The sequence below is a fragment of the Zingiber officinale genome, chromosome 1B (assembly GCF_018446385.1).
Source record: "Zingiber officinale cultivar Zhangliang chromosome 1B, Zo_v1.1, whole genome shotgun sequence".
NCBI lineage: Eukaryota > Viridiplantae > Streptophyta > Magnoliopsida > Zingiberales > Zingiberaceae > Zingiber > Zingiber officinale.
In genome coordinates this window covers 149,603,297-149,623,725 of record NC_055986.1, presented here as the reverse complement: position 1 = coordinate 149,623,725, position 20,429 = coordinate 149,603,297, and the positions used below count along the sequence as shown (strand labels likewise).

The 20,429-nt window shown below is 33.3% G+C and overlaps 1 protein-coding gene across 3 annotated transcripts in view; it reads right to left on the bottom strand.

Annotated features, from left to right (window-relative positions):
* Window positions 1-775: 775 nt before the first annotated feature.
* The window catches only part of LOC121984826, a 49,953-nt gene continuing 30,299 nt past the window's right edge, over window positions 776-20,429 (bottom strand). For 2 of the 3 annotated variants that reach the window (XM_042537970.1, XM_042537978.1), the window contains 7 exons: window positions 4,542-4,733; window positions 4,377-4,456; window positions 4,225-4,294; window positions 3,996-4,097; window positions 3,349-3,454; window positions 1,205-1,292; window positions 776-1,138 (listed from right to left, as the gene is read on the bottom strand). In XM_042537970.1, coding sequence (XP_042393904.1) covers window positions 961-1,138; window positions 1,205-1,292; window positions 3,349-3,454; window positions 3,996-4,097; window positions 4,225-4,294; window positions 4,377-4,456; window positions 4,542-4,733 — 816 coding nt within the window. In that variant the 3' untranslated portion in view covers window positions 776-960. The remainder of the gene's footprint in view (window positions 1,139-1,204; window positions 1,293-3,348; window positions 3,455-3,995; window positions 4,098-4,224; window positions 4,295-4,376; window positions 4,457-4,541; window positions 4,734-20,429) is intronic. The other variant, XM_042537986.1, reaches the window with a different exon arrangement.

The following is a 20,429-nucleotide window of genomic DNA, read 5'->3' as shown; positions in this document are numbered from 1 at the left end:
TAGAAGATGGAACAATAATACTTTTGTTGCATCTACCCTTAGATGGGATAATGGAATAAGCTTCCTTAAGGAATTTAGGAAACTTCTTTGGTTGAGAATTGGACCACATGCTTCAACATCTGTTTCCTTGGAACGACCACCAAGTTGGGCAAAGTCAATTGGATCTCAGCCGTAAGTTTAGGTGTTTTTCTCTTCATATTTTGAGGGATGCCCATATAAGAAATGACTTTTTGAACCTATAGAGTTAGAAACAAGAGTAGTAGCATTGTTTGTTTTGACCAATGTAGCCTAGGTGAAGTGACACTTTTCACTTTCTTTTTCTGAGCTAACAATGAGAGATCAGAGATCACTCTTCCTAGGGAGCTTATAGAACTTACTCTTCCTATGTACTACTGGGTAATTAATTGCACGAAAATAACACACATTTCTAGTTATACTACATATGCATTCTCTATATGTAGATATATCATTTGTCTAGCTGCATTCATAGTGATAAAACAAGACTGCAGTCTCTATCTCCAATCACAAGTCTATCTCCAATCACAAGTAGATTACTCCCTATCTTCAATGAGAAAATCAGGGTAGATATATATTCTGTCATTGGACAAAAACTCAGACTCCTAATAGATTTACAGATAGATCCTGTAGAACATTGGTAGTCAATTATACTTCTTTTTTTTCTTTCTTTCTTTCTCTAGCGTAATGAGTCAAGATAATCAAAAAATGTTTCATAAGATCTAAAATGGCATTGCAGAGAACACTCAAACAAAAAATATTGTAGAAAATCAACATGTCAAAACACATTTCAGTACTCAACTATCATACAGAGCAAATTGATTCATACATTACCCATCGTGAGCCATATTTACAACAGCTATTTCCACATCATTATTTTCCAAACTGACCCCGATAGAGATTTGAGTGCAGCATGATATCGGACAAAGAAAATGAAATCTCCTCTCAACTAGTTGAATCCTGAACCAATTGTGAAATTGAGCGGCAAAGTCTTAGGATAGATGGATGTCCACCTTGCATATTCTTCAGCGTGTCCATTATTGTATCCTTGAGAGGTGAAGGTATTGTTTGTGTTTCACATATCTTGTACCTGAGTTCAGATGGCTCGGAAGGATAGACTGCACTGTTTCCAAACAGGTAAAATTAAGCCTGAGAGTATATTGAGGCGAATGACAAGTATTAAACCTACCGTTTTAAATCAGATAAGTCAATACTTAGTATCAGCATCCGACCATGCTTGAAATTGATAAAGCATAATTGAAGCTCAAGTTGACCACCTGAAATAGATGTAAGTCTAGCATTTTAGTTGAATTACTAAAATTCAATATATTTGTTATCTCAATTGTTAAACTAAGCCGACTGTTGCAGTTAAATTCTTGTCTGATTATGCACCAATAATGGAAAATTTTAGCAGCTATTACCTCAAATTTAGCCTTTTCTTATGCAAGACTACATTGTAATCTTTCTAAAAATGGTAATATTCCACTTTTCAAGTGATTAATCAGTCAGACCTAGACTTTATGTAACTGGGTGGTAATCTCCTTCCGTAGGTAGCATCTAATATTTTCCTCTCTAACTTGACCATAAAGCAGGTTCTCCTAAGGTTAGTCTTCTTCACAATAAAAGGGAAGTCATAGATTAGATGTGACAGAACAACCTCATCTTGTCCATTAATCTTGTTGTAAAACCCATAATTGTTTGTATGCCTCCCCGCCTAGTATGAGAATATTTGTCTACCTTGTTACATAAACTTGAAAAGCTCACAAAGAAAAATGATAAAATAGACTAAGAGGACAACAATAGAAACCAAGACATGATATACTACAGCATTGAGAAGAAGCAAGGCTCTGTATTGATCTTCAAAGAATTGACAGCTAAATTGTGGTTGTTGAGATCTTCAAGAGATGATAATTGATAAGGATCTTCAAAGAATCTGATCCAAAATTTTCCCCTTGCGTCCCCTCCCCCCTCAAACTGGAGGGATCATAAGACTTTGAAGTCTCTATAGATGGGATGATAATATGCAAGAGATTGCATAGTGAAATAAATAGATTAGGGTTCCAACATTTACTTTTGAAACAATAAATTAACATCAAACAAGATACTCAATATTACTCTGAGAGAAGAGTATGTTAAAGAGAGAATAATTAAAGTTCTAGCATCTCCTCCGGAGCAATTGGATACAGCAACACATAAAGATTACTAATCTATCTTTTTAAGTCAGCGCCAACTTGAAAAAGTTACAAAAATAAGTGAGAATAGGGAAAAGGGGAGAAATATTGAGAAAAGATATAAATCCCCAATGTTAACTCGAATGAGTTGATGTTGGAAATGACAAGCTAAAATTAATTCCACCTTAGATCATGCAAATAAATGAGTGAAAAAAAAAGGAACATAAGATGATCAATGAAATTTGAATTTGAATCCTAACAATACTTGAGACAGAGAAGGAACAAGGGAAGAAAAAACATAACCATCTTTCTTTTGCTTCTCTCTCTCTCTCTCTCTTTTTTTTTCTCAGTCTCCATCTTTCTATTTTTACATACGCTTATCTCTACCCATCATAAATCCTAATTGTCTTCCCTATTTTTTACTTTTCTACCTTAATGCAAATAACCTTATCCCAGATTTTGATTTGATTGGAAATTTTTGATGATGGGAATTTGTCAAATTTGGACATGGCACAATACTGTGGCTTGAATCAAGAAGAAAAGGAGGAAACGACCTGTTTAACATAGAAAAAACAGGGAGGTCATGCTACCTAGCGACATAGATAAGTACAGATGGTCTGGTTTGATATTCTCCTTGCCCAAGATCTTGTTGTGGGAGAAGAAAGACGAAATGTAGGTGAGGATGAGGAGGCTGCACATGATATCAAACTCAATGACCTCAATTAAGCAGATCAAAGAGGAAAACCCTAAACCAAGGAGAATAAATCTATATTTAGACATAAGTCAAGACATCCCTAAGGCTAAGACTAGGCTATATCTAAGATTTTTTGATAGCATGAATTAACAGGAAGCAAAGCCTCTAATTGAATATCATATAAGCACAATAAACAAAGGTGGGGTGCAAACCCATAACCTTGACAACAACTACCTAGATCCATAATTTCCTTATCTACAAATGAACGAGAGTAGAGTTAAATATGGATTAGAAAGAAAGCTAGTTGAGCAGGCATCTTTAGAGTCATCTACTTTAACCAAGAAAACTAGTCCTAATTTGCAAAAAAAAATTCTCAAAATATTTGCATGAAAGATAATATGCATAATATTAGAAAGCTTGCAAGTAATTAACGAACAGTTAAGGTATAGGACGGGGAGGATATCTTACGTGGTGACTTATCAAAAGTTGAGGATGTCAGATTTAAAATCTCCAACCTTGCCATTTTTACCTCATCAAGAACATCTAGTAGGGTTCCGAGAAGCAAACTAGTTTCCTGCACAAAAAGCTAGTAAGACTTCGAATGTGTATATTAAAAAGCAGTGCACAGATACAACAATATAGTAGAGAACACTTTCAAGGGCTCAGAATTTCCTAAAATATGTCACAAATTCAACTGTTTATGAGAATCCTATTAAGGTCAAGATAACTATGATGACAGATAAAAAGATTGTTTCCAAAATTCCAACTAACATCAGAATAGTTCATTTTCTTTTCTTTTTTGTGGTGATTCAAGATGATGTTAAGTCGAAGCTAGTTATGATCTATGACTCCATCAGTAGCTAGTAATGATGAGATTCAGAAACAGCAATACAGGATTAGATAAAAACAGATATGATCATTTGTACTAATGCAAGAGGTGAAAACTAGTGATGATCTATGACTCCACATGATGTTCTGATTACCTTATTATAAGAAGGTTTAAGTTAAAGATAGTAATAGATTCAAAAATATGCAGAATATATTGGAGAAATTGATCCTTTAAGAACGTTGGACTGAGATCATAATCAATTAGCAAATTGAATAAGTTAATTTACCATTTCCTTTTGCTGGTAGCAGTTCAAACTGGTTATTCTTTCACCATCTTTGTTATCAAAAACAAAGTCAAAAGCTACATAAGCATTCATGTTTTGGAAAGTCTGCACAGAATGTCATAAGATTAAACACCAACTTACTGATGAAGCAATGGTACACTTTGATAAAATAGAAACAAATAAAAAAGATATTCAACCTCGACCACTAAATATTCAGACTTTATAGCATTACCTTTGCAATGTTTACTTCATTCAATGAATTAACAACTGTGCTTGAAACTTGTCTAAGATTTGGTGTAAAACTGTAAAATTCCAAGCATAATCATGACAGAAAACTTTAAATTGGTAAGTTACACGGTAAACGGAAGAAAAAGAATTCCATACCTTTGGAAGAGTAAATTGCAATAGTTGAGTATGATATCACATTCATTATCCTTTTTCACTATATTGCTCAATTCCCAAACCTAAAATGCAAAAAAAGAAATCAACTTTTGGCAAATAGTTGGACAAAGTGTGAAATTTTTAGAATCAAAAGAACCATCAAGTTACCCGTAATCTTTGGTGTATGATATTAACACGACAGTTCCTTTCTAAACGTTCATTGGCGACTTTAATAATCTCAGCGATATTCATATTTCCTTTCACCCTACAACAAACCGCAAGTGATTTCAACAAGTGATCCACCTTATCTTCTAGCATTTTTTGGTGTAGTCTCATTGATGCCACATTTTTATGTTCCTCCTGCAAAGCATCATCCAAAAGTAACTGAATACCATAGCAAAAAGAAAACTGAAATACAAACTCCAAATTGCAGACCATCAACAAATAACACAACTGACAACACAGCATGATTATGGTCGATTTCCTGATTTAGCAATACCATAGGACTTGACATGATGCAAGAATAAATCCATGTGCTTCATCCTGCACTCTCATGGGTTTGCTAACCTCAATCAGCAATCTCATGTAAGAGAAGGAAAATTTTCCAAATACAAAACTTCTTTGCATTACTTGGAAAGATTGGTTGCTTAAAATAATAGCAGGAGCCTCTTTGTATAACCGTTACCAAGAATATGTGTATGATGTCCTGGCAAGGTTGAATGATATATTCAATCTAATAAGAATACTATTTGTTAGGCATGATCATTTTCCTTCCTTACAGCAAGTATAAATCTATGAGCAGCAGGAAGAGAGTAAACACAGTGGTTTACTGAATGCGTCACCACGGTTTTTTTATTCAGTTGGTATAAATGGCGCAATGTATGGGTTCTTTAGAGGTAGACGAGGACTCCGACAAGGGGATCCCCTCCTCTCCTATTTGGATTATGCTTGAAGATGTTCTCTAGATCCCTCAAAGTCACCACACTGAAATATGGTTTTTCACTTATATCCCATGTGTGCTAAAACTGAAATTACATACTTGGCGTATGTGGATGATCTCCTTATGTTTACAAGGACCGATGAATCTACTATCAGATTACTTACTGAATGTATTCTGGACTTTGGTGATTCAGCTAAGTTGCAGCCAAACCTCAACAAATCAAATTTGTACCTAGCTGGAGTGGAAGACAAAATCCATGATCAGTTCCCACGGATTATTGGTTTCCAATCTGGTACATTCCCCTTCGGGTACCTTGGGATTCCCCTTGCCACCGTGAAGCTGCATGTTAGTAGCTATGAAGCCTTGACTGAAGCTATCCTACGCAAGTTGGGCTCATGACCATGACACACGCTGTCATATGCTGGGAAACTTGAGCTGATCAAAACTGTCCTACAAAGTATCGAATGTTTTTGGCTTTCCATTTGCCTATTCCAAGTGCAGTCATAGATAAATTGTATAAGATCTGCCAAAACTTTGTTTGGACATCTAAACACCCTCCAATCTCTTAGGCTACAATATGTCTCATTAAAGAAAAAGGTGGTTATTATGTTCATGATCTTAAAGCCTAGAATTCTGCACTTCTGTGCCGGAATTTACAACCCAAAAAGGACTCTTTATGGGTGAAATGGATACATCACAAATATCTCAGCCAAAGTACTATATGGGAATGGCAAGGCAAGGACTCTGATTCAGCACTGATCAAGAGGTTACTCCATATCAGAGATACATTGCAAATCTTGGCACCTGCAAGTCAGTCTGCTTTCGAGCTGCTGATTAGGTGGTTTTCTGGCGATCAAGGCATGGGTACAACTTCAGCATATGAAGCCTTCAAACCAAGAGGCGCCATCAAAGTGTGGGCAAAGGTGGTGTGGAAATCCTACCTCATGCCCAAGCACCGGTTCACTTTATGGTTGATGGCTCATGGACGGTTGGGTACCAAAGATAGGTTGGTCTATGAGATGGACAAGGTTTGTCCTCTTTGTAGGCAAGTAGATGAAACTTTGGATCATCTCTATTTTACCTGCCCGATTAGCAAGATGTTATGTGACAAGATATGGCATTGGCTGTGTATGCGGCAATTGATGTCAACTCACAAGCAACTACTAAGAGTGTTTCATAGGAGCATACGTAGTACTAATGACCTTACAAAAGCAAGATTTTTGGCCATATCTTGTACGGTTTTTCTTCTTTGGCAAGCTAGGAACAAGTGCCAACATGACGGGGTTGTCCCGAATGTAGATAGCGTGTTCCTAAAGGTAAAACCCATGTGTTTCAGTTCTTAGAAGCCCCAAGACATATCCTCTGTAATTTTCTGTTTTAGTAATATATTTACCTTCTCAAAAAAAAAAGATTAATAACATTCATCACTCCTTTGGTTCACTGGCAGACTAAAACGAGAGAGAAATCAAAATTTTTATCCTTCAATATATCCTTCCACTTAATCATCATTCCAACCAAACAACATAAAAAATGGATATATGGAACCATTAATGCACTTATCCTTCGATCTAGTCATTCAATTTTTCAAGCAAACTCTAAATCTCAAACTAATACCAGGACAGAACGATTTGCTATAAAATATTTTAGAGTGGTTAGGGAATCCTTGGCACAACAATAAAGTTACTTCGTTTGACCTAGAGGTCACAAGTTCAAGTCTTAGAAATAACCTCTTACAAAACAGGGTAAAGTTACGTACAATAGACACTTCTCCTGGACCACGCATTAACAGAAGCTTTGTGAACCGAGCCGCCTACTTTTTTTTTTTTTTTAAGGAATTGTATTGTCTCTCAGTTAAATGTGATTAGCAAATTCTTTTTTCTTCATTACTTGTCTTATATCATGAGTGAGGAAACCTAGAGATGGAGATTATAGGCTCCATTGATGTAGATTAAGCAAATTCCCTTATAAGTTTAAAAACCATATCAAATTGTGTACTGGTAAGAGCATATGATATTTAAATAAAAAAAATGCAAACTATGATGACTAGAAAAGGTGGAGACGTAGAATGCAAGGTTATAGCTCTTCCACATAAACAGATTTTTTTTTGCGCTCAAAGCTAACATTAGGAGTAGGGGTATTAGCCCTACTAAATTAATGTAGTTCTTCTGTGATACTTAGGTTGGTATTCATATTGCTCTAGTCCAATCTTTTGTGAGAGGAAAACACAAAAACAAAGTGATGCAACACAAAAGTAAATCAAAACTCATCCAAAATTAAATACCACTCTAATACCATATGATGGAATAGACAGAAAACAATCTCACATAGAGAAAAATGATCTCACACAAAGAATAAAATTTTACAAAAAAAAAAAGTTACTTATACAAAGGGATGTTTTGTCAAAAACTCATAAAATAATTATTTATACATAGAGATGTTCGAGCTTCTAGGTTCAAATCCATATTAAAGAATTCAGCAAAATAAAATTGGAACTAAAATATTCTAGAAAGAAGTATTCTTATACTTAAATGACTTCTAAAAAAATATCCTACACCTAATAAGAGATTCTAAAATAATTTTAGTAGATAGATTAGGAGAAAAATTAGTATTTTGTGTGTGCAAGAGACAAGATAGGTAGGAAAGAAAACAAAGATGATAGAGAAGTTGGGTTTTAAGTTATAATATACAGGAAGGAGCAAAACAAAACATAGAATATGTATTGTTGTAAATAGTTCGTTAAAGGATGAAGTTGTAGATGTAGTTAAAAAGAGAAATAGGATTATAGCTCTTAAGATAGTAGTAGCAAAAAAAAAAAAATTATTAACGTAATTAGCATATATGCACCTCAAGTAAGATTAGATGAAAACACCAAATCTAGGTTTTGGAACAATCTAGACGAGGTATTACAAAACATTGCACCAAACGAAATGATTTTAATAGTAGATCTAAATGGGCATATTTGAGTGAAAAATGAGAAATATGATAGGGTGCAAGGGGTTATGGATTTGAAACAAGGAATGAAGAAGGAAAAACTATATTGAATTTTGTGATAAAATATGACCTTATACTAGCTAATACGTTTTTTAAGAAAAGAGAAACACTTGGTCACGTTCAAAAGTGAGAATATAATACATCGCAAATTGACTTTTTTATTGTTAGGAAAAAAGATAAAAAGTTTTGTAAAGATTGCAAGGTCATTCAATATAAGTTAGTAGTGTTGAATATACACCTCAAGCATAGTATCAATAGAAGAAAAATATGTACAACTCTTAGAATTAAATGGTGAAAGTTAAAGGATGGGTAACAAAATATATTTAAGGAAAAGGTTGCAGTACAAGTATTAGAATAAATATACGACGACTCGAATACAACATAAAATAAGATTGTATCAAAGTTGAAAATAGTTGACAAAGAAATAGAAGAAAATTTCAAAAAAATATTTTCTATCTCATTCACAAAAAGAATTACAATATATAGACATCAATGATTATCAAATCCCTTATCCTAGGGTCTAATAAGGAAGAAATACAACAATAATTACAATAATGAGAGAGATAATCAAGGGATTTCCAACTAGGAATTTACAGCTATAAAAAAACTAAAATAAAGAAATAATATATTGACAATATTGTAGTTGACAATCTTAACAATATTGACATTCCCCTTAAATTGATACGGATAAGTCTATCAGCATCAATTTGTTACTGAGAAACTTGTGTCATTGGCTTTCAAAGTTTTTGTAAAGCCATCAGCTATTTAAAGATCAGTAGTAACACCTCGAATAAAGGCCTCCCTAATGTAATGGCAATCCACCTTGATGTGCTTTGTGCGTGCATAATATACTGAGTTTGCAGCTATTTGAATGACACTAGTAATATCAACATGAAGTGGAGTAGGATCCGATAGGAGAAATCCAAGTTCGGAAAGAATACCACGTAACCATAGAATTTCAGAACAAGCTGCAGACATGGCTCTATACTAGCCTCCGTGGAAGATTTAGAGACACAATTCTTCTTCTCACACTTCTAGGAAATCAAGGCATTTCCAAGAAAATGCACCATCCTGTTAGAGATATCCTAGTATCCGGGCAACCAGCACAATCAGCATCACTGTACGTAGTCAAATGAAGAGCAAATTTTGTAAGAAAATACAACCCACGAGTAGATAGTATCGAATAATGTGACAAACTGCAGCAAGATGAAGATGTCGAGGTGATTGCATAAATTTACTAACTATATGAACAACATATGAGATATAGGACCTTGTGATTGTTAGATAGATAAGACTACCAACAAGCTGCTTATATAAAAAAGATCAGGCAAAAACTCGCCTTCATCTTTTTGGTATTTCACATTCACCTCCATTAGCATATCAACAGCAGTCGCATCTTTTAAACTGGCTAGCTCAATGAGATCTTGGATATATGTATGTTGATTTAAGAATAAACCATGATCTCGAGAGTGAACTTTCCATGCCAAAAAATATGCAAGATGCCCAAGATCTTTCATTTTACATGTACTATGTAACATATTTTAAAACTTAGTGATCAACCTTATTACCAGTGATGATAATATCATCAACATAGACTAAGAGAAAAATCATATGGTTTTCTTGTGAAAGAAAAGTGAAGAATTATATTGACTTTGTGTGAAAGAGAAGGTGAGAAGAGCGCTACGAAACTTCTCAAACCATGCTCTAGGTGTCTGCTTCAACCCATACAAAGAGCTTCTAAGCTTGCAAACTTCATGAGAAGCTGTATTGACATACCGGGCAGAAGTTTCATGTAAACCTCTTCCTTAAGATCCCCATTCAAGAAGACATTTTTTACATCCATCTAATGTAAAGGCTAAGATTTAGAAGATGCAATAGCAAAAATGGTTCTCACCGCGGTCATCTTAGCAATTGGTGTGAATGTTTCTTCGTAGTTGAGGTCATATTCTTGTTTAATGCCAAGAGCAACCAATAGAGCTTGTATCTATCTAAAGACCCATAAGATTTGAGTTTCACAATATAGACCCACTTACTACCAATGGGCTTAACATTTGGAGGACAAGAAACAATGTCCCAAGTATGATTTTCCACAAGTGCTTGAAGCTCTGTGTCCATTGTTTGTTTCCAACACTCATGTTCCCTAACCTATTTATACCAAATGGGAATGAAAATAGAAGACAAAGTAGTAGACATAACCACATGGCTTAAAAAAACCATAGCTTTCAAGAGATTTGTGAGGTCTAGAGCTTCTTCGAAGAGGAGGTGGATCATTGGCAACAAGATCAGAAATCGCAGGAAGATGTGGAGGAACCTCAGTGAGACCGGTAGGAGGATCAGATGTAGGAATGCATCTACGATAACATAACCGGGTTTAAACCTTGGAACTAGTGTTGGTGACTTATAAAAATATGGTAAAGTAGATAGAAAAAGGAATTCTGAGATCTGTTGTTTGCAAAAGAAGGGCTGATTTTAAAAAAAAAAAAAAAATGGCGTTCTTAGAGACACAAGTTCGATGGGCATGAGGATCATAGCAAAGAAATCCTTTTTGGATTTGAGCATATCCTAAGAAAGCACACTTAACAAATTGGGCAGTAAGTTTATTTTTGTCATGTGCCGGAAGATAAACAAAACAAGCACATCCAAAAATATGAAGATTGGAATACTTTAGTGCATGCCCAAACAAACGAAAGTAAGAAGAATCATTGTTCAAGTTGGGAGATGGTAATCTATTAATCAAATAAACAGCAGCAGACAAAGCTTCACACCAAAAATGAGAAGGAACACAAGACTCAATTAGAAGAGTGTGAACAACATCAAGAAGGTAACAACTCTTTCTTTCAGCCATACCATTTTTCTGTGGAGTGAAAGGACAAGAACGTTGTGATATGATCCCATGACTTTAAAGAAAAAATTGAAACTCATTTGATATATATTCATAAACTGAATCGGATTGCAAGATTTTGATTTTAGTAGAAAATTATGTTCCGAGTAAAGCGAGTGAAATCATCAATAAATGTAATAAAGTATTTGTAATGTTCATGAGATATTACAGGAGCAATACCCCATATATCAATATGTATGAATTCAAAAGGTTTAGTGGTGCAGTTTTTATGCATCAAAAAAGGAAGTGTTTTGCTTTTACCAAGTTTGCAAGATGCACAATCAACAATATCATTAGAAGAAGTTGAATTTTTATTTCCAAGTAAACCAGATTTAAACAAGACTCGAAGTACATGAGAATTAGGGTGACATAAACATCTATGCCACATGATTATCACATTGAACAACATAATTTGATTCCAAAGAGGGAGATAAAAACAAAGGAAAGAGACATCCCACTTTAGGTCCCTTCGCGATCTTCACGGACACTTGATCCAGCACAAGACAACCAGAATTTGAAAATTAAACATTACACTAATTGACCAACCGATATAAGATTAGTGGACAACTGAGGAGACACAAAAATAGTATTTAAAGAGGTCGAAATATCACCAACAACGATAATGGGTAAGGAATATACCATTGGCAGTATGAATCTAGAGATCTCCTTAATATTTTTTAACATCATATAAAGGTAAGGCAGTGTTGGTCATGTGCTTGGAAGCACCAAAATCAAAATACCAAGGCTTAGGATTAAAAATTTTATTACTTGAAAGGCCTAAAGCAGAAAGGGCAAAAACTATCATTTATTAGATCATTTCAGGAGTAATAGAGGACTGACCAGGACTAGAGCATTTGAGGAACCAACCGAGACATTATAGACAGTTTCAAATTTCTTTGGAGGCCGAATGGAACAAACTTTGATGATATGCTCGGGTTTCTTACGATAATTACAAAATTTTTAGTACAATTAGTGGCAATGTGCCCGAATAATTGGAGTAGAATGTTGAGCTTTTTGTTCCAGGACAGCTTGTGTAATGAGTCGTTGTTCTTTCCTAATCAAGTTGGACCTGATTGCTTCAAACTACCCCCTTAACTTCATTAAAAGTTGGTCACGCTTGCTAATCTCATGCATACTTTGGATAGCAATGAGTCCTTCAGAAAATACACTTGCATACATAATATCAGTTTACTTGGATTGACATACTCCCTTGACCGAGCTGACTCAACTCGAGTTCCAATTGAAACCTTCATGTTGTATTGCTTTGGTTGTAAATTTCTTCAAGTAATCCCACATTTCTCTAGAGGTCTTATAACGCTTGAGATTAAGAAGTATAGAGAGTTCCACACTTCCAAGGATCCAAGACATAACCTGAGCATCCTTCACCTCCCATTTCACATATTTCTCCTTCTCCTTCTCATTGTTAGGTGCAGGATTTGTCCCATCAATATAACCCCACAATTCCTTTCCCTTAATAAAGATCTGAAATTGGAATGTTCGAGAATAATAGTTCTTTCCATTAAATCGAACAAGAAAATGTTCAGATCGTTCCATAGACATGATTCAACCAGAAACATGTACTAAGAGATCAGATCAAAGAAAACAGACCTAGAAGAACAAGAGAACAAAACAAAACATTAACATCTTGGAGCTAGAAACTAGACACAAGATGAAAATGATCTCAGAGTTTTGGCTCTGATACCATGACAAAGAAAATGACAAAGAAATAGAAGAGAATTTCTGAAAAACGTTTTCTATCTCATTCACCAAGAGAATTACAATATATAGACATCAAGGATTATCAAACCCCTTAATCCTAGGATCTAATATAGGAAAAAATAGTCCCCTCGGATGGGTCTAATGGCTAGCGCATGAGTAGGGGTGTAATCGAACCGAGCCGAGCCGAACTCTTGGATGTTTGAGTTTGGCTCGTTTATAATCGAGCCGAGCTCGAGTTTTATTTAACGAATATATTCATGGCTCACGAGTTTATTCGAGCTTTTATCGAGCCTAAACGAGCTTAATAAATATAAATTATAAATTTAAATATTCATTAAAAACTAAATTATATATTTTTTAAAAATTATAATATTCTTGTTGAAATTTATAATTTTATTCTAATAAATAAATTTAATATATTTGTCTATGTTTTTCATAAGTAGAGTGTAAAATCTATAAATTCAATATCAAAATTATTATTATTTTTGTTTAAAAGTTTATTCATGAGCTTAACGAACATGTTCACGAGCTAACAAGCCGAATATTGTGAAGCTTGAGCTTGGTTTGTTTATCTTAACGAGCCTCATTAAACGAGCTCAAACGAGCTTTTATCGAATCGAGCTTCGAATAGCTCACGAGCGGTTTGGCTCATTTACACCCCTACACATGAGGTGTTGCCACAATGAGGTCTGGGGTTCGAATCTCGACAAAGTCGAGGTAAATACCTCCCTTATGTGCTAGTCACTATTGCAAAGGCTAGTAGCCGCCCGTGATTTACCTCCTCCGTATTGACCCTGGGACGGGTTGGCGGGGGCACTGGGGGCGAGCGTATTCGCCTTTTTGCCACAATATAGGAAAAAATACAACAATTATTACACTAATGAGAGAGATAATCAGGGGATTTACAGCTATAAAAAAACTAACAAGGAAAGAAGAATAAGGAAAGAATATAGTGATAATATTATAGTTGACAATAGTAGCCAAGAGTATACTTGGTGAGTCAAAGGGACGTACATCAAGTAAAGAATCTTGGTGGTGGAATGAGAAAGTATAAGAGAGTGAGAAAAACGAACAGTCTATAAGCATTATATACTTGTAAGAACGAGGAAAACTTTAAAAAATATATATAATAACCAAGAAAGAGACTAAGAAAGCAGTGAATAAAGCAAAAAATAAAATTCAAGCAAAAGAAAGAGAGAAAGACGAGAGCTTATCCAAATAAGATGTATTAAAAATGAATACAATAGGGTACTAGTAAATGATGAGAAAATAACAAAATGGGAAGAGGTATTTTCATCCATTGTTTAATGAAGGTTTCTGTGATTACCTTAACTTAGATAACAAGTAGATCATATGAGTATAGATATTAAAATTTTTATCACAGAATTCAAACTTTAGAAGTAGAACAAACTTTAAATATGATACAAAAAAGGAAAAGTAGTTGGACAAGATGATATTCCAAGAGGTATGGAAATGCTAGGGAAACAAAGTATTGAATGACTTATAAAGTTATTTAACTTGATATTGAAAACAAAAAAAGGTTTGATCGAGTAAGTAGTCTAGTTCCCTTAGATAAAAACAAAGGAGGCGTATAAAATTGTGTAACTATACGGTAATAAACTAATGAGTCATACCATGAAATTTTGAAAAAAAAATAATAAAAAAAAAAAAAGACAATGGTAATCAAAAATCAATTTGGATTCATACCTGGAAGGTCGACAATAGAAATTATACATCTTCTTTAACAACTAATTGAAAAATATCGGGAATAAAAGCAAGATTTACACAAGGTATTTGTTGACCTAGAAAAAATTTATAATCGAGTCCCAAAAGAAATTATACAGAGAATTCTAGAAAAGAGAGATGTTAGCGTAGCATATAATAAAATAATTAAAGATATGTATGAGGATGCAACGACAAGAATGAAGACTTCATGGGGATTAATCTAAATGTTTTTTATAAAGATAGGGTTACATCAAGGATTAGCTATAAATTCCTATCTTTTTGCACTAATTATAAACGAACTCGAGCGCATCCAAGACAAGGTATCATGGTGCATGTTGTTCGTAGGGGTGAGCAAAAGTTTGGTTATACAGAATTAACTGACCAAACCGACCGAATTTAAAAGTTTGGTTCGATTATTTCGGAAATTCATTTTCTAAATAAAAATATATCGATTATTTTGAGTAATTCGGTTTGGTTTGGGTTTTCAAATTCATAATTCAGTTAAATCATATAAATCGATATTATCAATTAGACCAAACCAGAGTTGCATCACAATAGTGCTGATTTTTGAATAAGCACCACTGTGTTATTGGTTTTTGAAAACTAACACCGCAATTTGATTAATTTGGTTTTCGACCGAATTTATCGATGTTTTATCAGTCCAATTTGTTTGATTTTTTATATAAAGATTGGTTAGTTTGAAAAAATTCAATTTGTTTAGTTTCGGTTTAATCGATTCGTTTTTGAACCGATTGTTCAATCCTGGTTGTTTGCAAATGGTATTATTTTGTTAGATGAGACATATGAAGAAGTAAATGTTAAACTCGAATCTTGATGGGGAAACACTCGAAGTAAAAGGTTTTAAAAGTAGTAAAGTAAAGACAAAATAAATAAAATTTAAATTTAATAATATTAGACGTAACGAGACAATTGTTAAGATAGGAAATGACGAGTTGTCTAGACTGAGAGCTTTAAGTATTTAGGATCTTTTTTACAAAAGGATAAAAGGGATTGAGAGAGATATCTTATATAGAATACAAGTACAGGATGATTAAAATTGAGAAGAGCATCGAGTGTTCTATATAATCGTAAAGTAATTCTAAAACTTAAAGGAAAGTTCTACAAAATGACGATTAGACCTGTTATGTTATATAGAGATAAATGTTGGGTATAACTTGAGCAGAAGATGAGAGTTGCAGAAATAAAGATGTTAAGGTGGATGTGTTGGCATACGAGGATGGACAGTATAAGAAATGAAAATATTAGAGAGAAAGTCAGAGTTGAGGGAAAACTATAAGAGTATATTTAAGATGGTAAGAACATTTACTTAGATGACCAATAAATACACTAATATGTGAAATTATGACAAATATGCATATTGAACCGAAGAAGAGGAAGACCAAAAAAAAACTTGACTACCAATAATAAAATAAGATAAAATTTATTTAAATATAGATGAAGATGGGGATATAGTACAATAGCGTAGAAGGATCCATATAGCTGACCCCACCTAGTGGTATAAGACTTGGTTGTTGTTGTTATTCTGTCAAAAATTATTCACTCCTAATAAGAGATTCTAAAAAAAATAATAATTTTAAAACTATTTAAAAATTATATTTCTATTTACATTATTCTCCTCCATCAACTCTAGACAAGTTTTCGACATTGCTAGTATTTTTCTTAGGTCATTGTTTTTTAGTATAAGAACAATTGTAATACCTAGTGTTTTAAATTTCATTTTACGGCAAGAGAAATCCTTATTTTGTTCGCAGGTAGGCATGCGAGTAAGTTTGAAATCCCCAAAACCCGAATGGATCCTTCATTGCGAGCTCATTGTTTAAGCAACAAACTCATCCTTCGTCTGCAAGGAAGCCATGAGCTCATCTTTCGTTCAACCTTCGCGAGCTCATCTTCATCATGAGCTCATCTTTACTTGAACTAATGACAACCTAATCATAGTCCTAGTCCTCATTCCTCATTCCATAGAGGTAAGGGTGAACGACAAAATTGGTCATGTGAGGAGCCCGAAGTCAAGGAAGGACTTTTTGCCACCAAGGGTGAACGACAAAACAATGAAGTTACGAATAACAAAACAATCTAGGCATCAAAATTGTTCTTGTAATCAATCTTTCTTTAACAAATAACATTTAAATCATTTATGAAACCACAAATGTTATAGTTAAATTTTTATGGACAAATCTGTAAATTTTTTAAAACTATTGACTATTTTGCAAAATGTCATTAAAAACTTAATCTTCTACCCCACTCCATGTATGCGCACACACCATTTTTTTTTATTTTCTAACTATTATTTCCTTCCCTCTTCATTGCAAATGTCATTGTTGCCTCTTTCCCTCTTCATCATCGTCGAATAGAGGTAGCCACTGTCACCACTATCCATCGTCAACCAACAACCAATGTCATCCTATGTTGGTTATTTTCCCATCTATGTTGCAAGCGCCATCATAGGTCTCTTTCCCTCCTTCTTATCGCCGAGTAGAGGATGCACCATCACCTCTGTGCTACCGTAGGTGACTAACAATCATCGTCATCCTCTAATGGCAGCAAGTATATGCAAATAATATATTTCATCAAGTTCTACGAAGGCGGAGTATGATACTTAGGTGAGTTTTGATTGATGGCTAATTTGGTGCAGTGTATTTATTGTTGAAGGACAGTATATGATCATTGATAGACTAATTGGTTGGCCCTTGCGTTAGAATCATTTTGGTGATTGGAACAAATCAAATAAATTCTTCTTGTTGTTTTTCTTTCTTGATGTTTGGGCATAAGGTAAATTTCTTATCATAGTTTTGTTTGATATTCTAAAGTCAATCAATGTCCATTTTGATGTATTGTAACGAGTTGTGGATAATATAAGGGGTATCATGCTTTGTACAAGTGTGAAATGGATTTATTTTTTTGGGATGGGTTTTTTTGCTTGTTTCGTTATATTTAGCTTGTAAATGATTTAATTTATGAAAGTAGGCTATATAATTATGTGGTTGTTGAGATTATATTCATAGTCGATCTCTATTTTGTTTGTTTCTCTTTTGAGATTCATGACAAATTAAAATTACATAACTAATTATGCTAAATAACAAGGTAATAAACAAATTACACTGATCTTTGGCGCTCTAAAAAGGGTTGCGTTAATTCTGATATTAAGATAACAACATAATAAATGTAATATTTATAATTAGAGATTCGGCTCTACGCTCTTAAATGAGTTGCATTGCTATTGATATTAATTTAGCATGACACTAAATGTAGTACCTATAGGAGCTTCGTACTCTAAAAGAGTCGTGTGACTTCTTATGCTAAAATAAATAAATAATTACTTATTTTATTGAGCATTGGCTCCTCACTTAAAAGGGTCTTTGGGTTTATTTGCATGTGTATAGGCTTTGACCATTGTATATAAGATGATTTTATCACTAGATAGATTGTGGGTCATCCACCTTTTTGTTTGTGAGGTGCATTTTTAGGTGGATTATATGTCATCCACCCTTTATATATTTATATGATGTATTTTGTATTAGTTTGAATGTAGATTATTCAACCCATGTATATATGGTGGATTGCGGATTATTCACCATATATATTCATTAAAAATTTAAATTTTGTGTTGTGTTGATCGACACAAGCGGAATTTATCGTTTCGCCTGCCAATCGACACAGTACCGACACCGCGACCACAAGGGTCACGGATGGTGTCGCGACCCTTACAGCGGCCTCCGCGGGGAGGAGGGGGCAATGACCCTTTCAGCAGCCTTCGCGGGGGCGGAGGGGTGCAACAACCCTTATAGCGACCTCCACGGGGGCATGGAGGGAGTCGAGACTCTCCCGAACCACGCTACAGGGTACCAACACGATTTTTTTTTTTATTTGAATTTTTTTTTTATTTTTTATTTAGAACTTAAATTTTTTATTTTTTTAAACAACTATTTCTTTTTTCTTATTAAATTTTCCCTACTAATTTTTTTTCTTTTATCCATTAATTTTTTTCTTCCTTATTAATTTTTTTCCCCTTTCACTCATTTATTTTTTTCTCCATCAAAATAAACAAAGACAAAAAATACCTCAAAGGCAAATAAAGGAAAAAACAAAACTTCTTAACCTTTTTAAAGATGATTATCTTTTTCTCTTCTTAGATAAAAAAATATATATAATATAATTTTTAATTTTATAAAATATATTATTACTAACAAACTAAATTATTTTATATATAAATTTAATTTAATTTTAAACTGATCAAAATATATTTAAATTAAATATAGCTTAAATCTTCTTAATGGACTTAAGTTAACCTTCTTAATAATCAAACATTTTACATAATATCAAATGTTAAACTAACATTCAACATCTCAAATATAATTTAATAATAAACATCTATAATAAACAAATATTAATAAAAATATTTTAATTAATTTATATTTTAAAAAGTATCAAAATCATATTAGCACAGCACAGAACCGAAACTATATCATATCGATCGTATACCGAAACTTCGACATTAGTTAAAATTTGAAACCTTGATATTCATATATGTTTATGATATATTTCATTTAGATGAAATCTTTATATATGATGCATGTTTTACTATAGAGATTGTGAGTCATCAACCCTTATATAATATGTACATATATGGATTTTTTTTATAAATTAAATTAAGGATATTTATAAGAAAATAAAAGAGAAAATATGAGAAATGATAAATTCGTCTAAAAACATATTTAAGAGAAATTTATGATAAGAAATTAATATTCTTAAACTGACTAAAATAATGAACTTGACTACTTATTGTTCATTGGATTCTGTTTTGAAAAATGCTATTTTATATCATACACCTTGATCCTGTCCGAATGATTTTTACCGCCGGATCACACCTATCTCTATTACCCGCTTTACATTTTTATGCTCACATTCCGAAGCTTTTGACCTCTAGGTTATAGGTTGAGTTTTAACCATAGTACTACTACTAATGGAGTTTTTTAAAAGGTATGCATTTAGTTTGGTTAGTCGTTGTATATTTTTGATCTGATAATATTGCAGTTCACACATGGCAAACAAAACTAGCTTCATGGTAAGCTACCCTCGTGCGAGGCATGATGACAAAAATAGCTATTCACAACTTGAATGTCGTTCATGGAATGTCATTTTATTAGCGAGGATGATGTTTGCAATTCAATAGTAATCGATGCTCATGGAAATTATATAGTAAAGGATGAAATTATTAGCAATAAAGGTAAAGAAGTATGACTTGTGATAGTCAATATGAGAGGGAAGAGGCTTAAATGCCTCTTGAGAAATTAATATATCCTTTAATTTGAAAGTTGAATTAATACTTAAATAAATTGGCATAAGTTAGATAAGCCTTAGAAAGAATGATGAAATGAATGTTCATAGAAGAGTAATTATGAGATTAATTGGATTAATAAATGCATCTATATGTTACATTTTTAGCCTAGTTGATCTATTAATGTATTCCTTATAATAATCATAATTCAATACAACTTTGTTGTGGCATGTCTCCCATATCAGCTATGTAAAAAATTATAATGGCAAATAAAATATAAAAAATTAACTATTTAAGCTAACACATTTAAAAAATATGTATAACATAAAAAAGGTGCATAACAACAAAAGTCTTAATTTATTTAATTTAGCTAACAAAGAGATTTATTATGCAAAGATGCTCTATCATATGGGTTGAGATCCATTCAAGGATTCCATGAAACTTGAAATAAATTAAATTACAAGGTACAACAGAAAACTAATTAAATTAAACTTCTACTAA